This window comes from Amphiura filiformis, chromosome 16, assembly GCF_039555335.1.
Source record: "Amphiura filiformis chromosome 16, Afil_fr2py, whole genome shotgun sequence".
In the NCBI taxonomy this organism is placed as follows: Eukaryota; Metazoa; Echinodermata; class Ophiuroidea; order Amphilepidida; family Amphiuridae; genus Amphiura; species Amphiura filiformis.
In genome coordinates this window covers 59,021,956-59,027,955 of record NC_092643.1, presented here as the reverse complement: position 1 = coordinate 59,027,955, position 6,000 = coordinate 59,021,956, and the positions used below count along the sequence as shown (strand labels likewise).

General features: G+C 38.6%; 1 protein-coding gene across 1 annotated transcript in view; it reads left to right on the top strand.

The window, feature by feature from the left end:
* The first annotated feature begins 3,275 nt into the window (after window positions 1-3,275).
* Window positions 3,276-6,000, top strand: part of LOC140136271 (guanine nucleotide-binding protein G(s) subunit alpha-like) — a 122,652-nt gene continuing 119,927 nt past the window's right edge. The window contains 3 exon segments of the mRNA XM_072157994.1: window positions 3,276-3,641; window positions 3,644-3,745; window positions 3,931-4,003. Coding sequence (XP_072014095.1) covers window positions 3,608-3,641; window positions 3,644-3,745; window positions 3,931-4,003 — 209 coding nt within the window. The 5' untranslated portion in view covers window positions 3,276-3,607.

Below are 6,000 nucleotides of genomic sequence, written 5' to 3'. Positions count from 1 at the left end.
GTTTCTTTCAAGTTCACGGAATTTTATTCACAGTGGATGTATCACGTGTATAGGTACATCTCTGTGGGTAAACAAATCATGCGTTGTGGGAATATTCCATCGGAGGAAATTTGGGGGTCATCTGTTGTGCATGCGCACAACCTTGACCTAGCTTGCCTGGTTTGATCACAGATATCATATTGCACATAGGCCTACACACACACACAGTGTATGCATGGTGGTGCACACTGCAGTTTGATCGGTGACACCACATGTTGAAACTTAATCTGTGTACCACGTGTTTCATGTCACAGTGCAGGAACCCGGCAGGGTCCAGGGTCTAGAATTAATTGTTTATACTCTACATGCTTTGCCTGTCAGCAGTCAATTACAGGCATGCATCAAAGTTTCTCAAGAGAGCATTGGCCAAAGCTAACGTTAAACACCGGGCCTCCGCCTAATGTCCTATATAGAAACTCAAGAAAAACGTTCTTTAAACTTAAAGAGCCTTTTTAGGTTCTTTAACATGTTTATAAACATGTCAAAGAACCTAAAAAGGCTCTTTTAAAAAAGGTTCTTAACCCTTTGTAGAACATTTTTGGCCTTGATAGAACCTTTTTGGTTCCTTACAGAACCGTTGAGGGTTCCGCCATTTAGAGACATATTTTAGAACCTTTTTTGCTGAGAGTGTGGTTCATTGTACCTGTTTGACACTCACATTCTTTCAAACTGGTAAAAGGTTCATTCTTATCCTCAAGACCCACAGTTATATGCTTCGTATATGAAGATCACTTTCCACCAAATTCTACCAAAATGTCTAAAAAGTTAGTAACATATAGTCACATTTCATGTATTAAGTTGTGGAAATTGTAAAATTAAATTGCCAAGATCTGTATGATTTCAGTGCCAAATTGAACCATTATGCACCGCCGAAAAGGCCTAAACATGCTAAAAGTTGTCATGTTTAGTGTTAGGGTTATAGGTATAGGGTTCGAGTTAGGATTAGGGCTTAGTTTATAGGTTAGGGTTATAATAGTGAAGTTTAGGGTTAGGGTAAGGGTAAGGATTAGAGTTTAAAATTATGTTATTCAGAGGGTAGGAGGGCGGTGATTATAAATGGACCCCCGGGAAAGCACCCCTTCGATTGATTGAGTGATTATTCATTCACCCACACTCATCCACTCACTGACTCACTCACCCCTCAGCTCTCACTCACTCACACCCTCACCCCACTCACACCCCTTTGATTGAGTGACTGATTATTCACTTGCCCACTCACCCACTAACTCAATCAATCGATCAATCGATCGATCAATCAATCAATCAATCAATCAATCAATCAATCAATCAATCAATCAATCAATCAATCAAACAATCTATCAATCAATCAATCAACCGATCAATCAATCAATCAATCAATCAATCAATCAATCAACCGATCGATCGATCGATCGATCGATCGATCGGTCGATCGATCGATCGATCAATCAAGTAATCAAGCAAGCAATTCTGATTGATCGACTAATCAATCAAGCACCATATTTGATGGATTTGTCATGCTTATAATCAACTCATTAACTCACTGACTCACTCCATTGACTCACAGTCTCTCATTCACTCACTCAGTGAGAACAGCCCCCATTAGTCCAAAGGGCCATCAGTCCAGAAAAATTAAAGTTAGGGCATTTTTGGTTATAGGTTTATGTACGTTGTACGGTATAGTGCATGGCTCCGGAACCGGGGGGTCCGGGGCCACCCCCAATAATTTTGGTGGTTGTGGGCAAATAGGCCTACCATTTATTCCATTGCCAATAACTTGGGCCAGGTGCCGTTGCCCCCCCCCCCCATATTTATAATCTTCCGGAGCCTCTGTTTTGGTTACAATGGTTATAGGTTAGGATATAGGGGTGGGGGGGGGGGGGGGTTAGGTTAAATTTAGTTAAGATTAGAATCAGGGTCATGTTTAGGGTTATAGTTAGTGTTATGGTTAGGTTTGATGTAGGCCTATGGGTTATATAGGATGAGCGCTAATTTTAAGTTGGGGTTAGTGAAGTTTAGGGTTCGGATGTGTTAGCCTAAGGATTAGAGTTTAAATTTAATTTGTCATGTTTAGGGTTATGGTTAGCGTTATAGGGTGAGGTTTATGGCTCGAGTTAAGATTATGAGGGCTTCGTTCATAACGAAACCAGGTTTAGGGTTAGGGTATATAAGGATAAGGATTAGAGTTTAATTTTTTTTATTCAGAGGGTGGGTAAAGGAGATCATGTGACATGCAAGGCAACTTTCAAGTGGAGCAAACTTTGATGAAAATGGTCAAAATGGGCTAAAAGTACGAAAAAGGGTCTAAACATCTTAAATACCAGGGGCGGCAAAGGGCAAGATTTTTCACATGGGGTAGCTACACCCTTGCCCCCTGGTTATGCCACTGCCCTTCGCCTGCTCGATCAATCAATCGAGTCAATCAATTAACATGAATCAATCGATCAACCAACCAATCAATCTAAATATCAATTAATCAATCAATCAATTAATTGATCATCAATCAATCGATCCATGACCAATCAATCAATCCTGCATCCAATTAATTAATCAATTAATCAATTAATCAATTAATCAATTAATCAATTAATCAATTAATCAATTAATCAATTAATCAATTAATCAATTAATCAATTAATTAATCATCAATTGACCAATCAATCAATCCTGCATCCACCTCTGGTACACGTTCATTGAAAAATAACACTTGTAATCAAAAATAGCAAACAAACAAAAGCAAATAAATTTTGGCAAGTTAAAAAAAGAATGCTTAAATTACATTAATGTAGAATAGTAAAAAACAATAATATTTATAGTAAAAATCGATTAAAATAAATATTTATAATTTATTTAATACTTGTAACTTTTATAATTATCTGTAACTTTGTATCCAAAAATGGAGAATATAATACAATACAAAATATTAAACAGATAAAAACAAAATTTGGCAAGATTAAAAAAATTGTCTTTGCACAAATCAAAAATAGGCTAATGATATTTATTTATAATTGATATTTTTAAATTTTTATCCAATTTATTATTTGGTTTTAATATTTTTTTTTTTTTTTTTTTGCAATCGTGTGATTAAAAATTAAATAGACATCATTTGTTTAAAAGTATAATCTATATTTAGTAACAACATAAATATCGTACCAATTATGAGGTTATATTTGATTTTCAGCCAGAGCCATCATAATATCGAAAATTGCTAATGTCGGTACCCATAATGCATCAGCGTCATTACCCCACCCTGGCTCGACTGTGTTTCGTTGCTGTGTCTTTTTTTTCACGGTGCAGCATGTGTATGTACAAAACAATGATCAATGGAAGGACCGATTTTCATCAATTTTTGCCCGTTTTAGCGGCCAATGGTGGATCACAGACCAAGGATCTATAATCGGGACCTTTTGGGGATTGTTACTCTACCCTGTGACGGAGTTCTAGGGGCAAAAATTGTGGAATCGAGGAGCTGTAAAAGATTTTGACATCACTGTTGCAGTGGTGGATTTAGATTTTTCTGTGTGTAGAAGCGAGTCGTGTCTGTGTACACTGGACTGTGTACGGCGGCTAGCTAACATTGCGAGCCGTCATGGGGTGCTTTGGCAATGGACCTACAAATGAAGAAAAGATGAGGAGAAAAAGAGGAAAGAAGCAAATAAGAAGATCGAAAAACAACTCCAGAAAGATAAACAAGTCTACAGAGCAACACATCGGTTACTTTTGCTAGGTAAAATCTCGAGCGATGTCGTCTTTTTGGACCGATATTTTGCGTTTCTAGGGCAGTCATGTCGACTACTAGCCTGAAATTTATACAGTCAATATGCACTGACGTCCATGTTGTTTTCCTTTTCTCTCTTCATTTAATATAGCCGAAACCTATGCCCAAATCTTTCTCTTTTTTCTACAATTTAGGGGCCGGTGAATCGGGAAAAAGTACCATCGTTAAACAGATGAGAATTCTCCATGTTGAAGGATTTCCACCAGAGTAAGTGCTGTTGTTTACATTGTCATTATATTTTTTTCTGGTAAGGGTTTTTCGCGAGCATGCAATATTTTTAGCCATGCACGTTGAGCTGTTACCAGGTCGTGTGTGTGTGTATGCTTGAGTGACAGCTGTGTTCAATATGTTACTATTTTTAGCATCAGCTCTCTTCATGGGGTGACAGATTGACAGGTTTTGAAGATTAGGATTATCCCAAAATCATATCTGCCATTCAGGGCTGGAATCAAATACAATAGTGAATAGAAAAAGATGTGCAACAATGATACATGTACAGCCATTGATTGTAAACCTGTTGAGCAGTCATTGTTGCATGCCAGGTTGCATGTCCTTTTTTGAAGTGGCCCAATATTGTTCAAGTTGAATTGGAGGTATCTAGCCCAAGATTCTATTTGTAGCCCTACCCACATTGTCCTCCATGTGCATGTATTGATTGATGAATCATTTTAAACCCATAATTGGAATTTTAAAATGTTAATGAGCTGGACATGTGCTGAGCAGGGGTGAAAATAAGGACTGATGGTCATGGACCAGGTCCAGGGGCAGGGCTACTTTTACATAAAATGGCACCAGGGGTCCATTTCACTAAACTTTCAACCCTTCGTAATTCAAGTAACCGTTCGTAAAGTTACGGATACCCAATACAGTACTAGACGTAACTTTGCGAAGGGTTCCTGTAGTAAATAAATCCCTATACTTCCGAAGGGTACCGTTCGTAAGTAAGTTTAGGGAAATGGAATGTTACGAATGATTTTGAGACTTACGAAGCTTCATAAAGTTAAGTGAAATGGACACCTGGTTTAATTAAAATTTGACTACAGATAAATTACAATGATTAAGTATTTCTTGGCCAAACTGGAATGCTTGTTGTGTCCATGTAGCATACTAAGCGTGTACGCATTTCTACGCAATGTAAGGGGTGTGTACGCTTTCTTCTGTACCACGCTACATTAAATGTGCGCATGTGTTTATCGCGGAGCTAATTGCATTCATAGTGTTCGATCTTGGCCAAGAATTACTTAATTTGCCTGTAGGAACCAGGGGCCATTTCCAATCACAAGGGACCAACAAAAATAAACATGTGCTGTGCATTTTTAAATGCACAAAAGCAAAATAGTTGCTTTGAAAGTTTTGTGAGAGAAGTGTCCTCTGGTCAAATAAAATTGAGATGGAACCAGGGGCCATTTTAGAGTTTCTGGGGGCCAGACGGCTCCCGTCTTTCACTTATTTTCACCCTTGAATCTTGATGCTGAGGTTAAAATTCTTAGCAAAGCTGTGCGTAATAATCAGCACACTTGTAGCTGCGTGCTAAAAATGCGCGATTGCTTATAAAATTGTGAATATACGCCAGGTGTAAGTAAGCTGTTGCGGTCTTTCAGAGGTAGTCAGTGTTGTTAAATTCTCTACTGTGTCTGTTGTCATAAAACACGGCATAACATTGCATCTTTTATTGTTATTTTATAATTTATATACAGCTGAAAATGAAAAATATTCGGTGTATCATTCGGTGTTTTCAGTGGTAAAATTTTGATGTCAATGGCCAATGCTTTTTTCCACCACCTCAAATTAAAGAACCCACTAGGCGTAAGTTGGGACTTGCGCAGTACGGTAACAAAACCTGAATAATTCTTACCTATTACGAGCTGATCATCGCCGGTGTGTCCAGGATCTTTTCCTCCTTGGGGCTCAGAGGGGCTTTCAGAGTTATGCGGGGTTGGGGTGGTTTGGGTTAACAAAGTGCAGGTGGCTTCAGCACCCAAAGCCCCCCCCCCCCCCGACATGCTACTGATCATAGTATACAATATCACTACATGGGTGCAACAGGTACCTTCCACAGGGGTGGAATTTCGTAAAGTGCCACAGGAGTCCAAGTGGATTCTCGCAAGAGAGTTTTGAGAGTCCATGGATTCCCGTAAATGGATTCTCGTTGTACAATCTTGCGGGAGTCCAAAAGGTATTATATGTAGGCCTACGTAAAATGC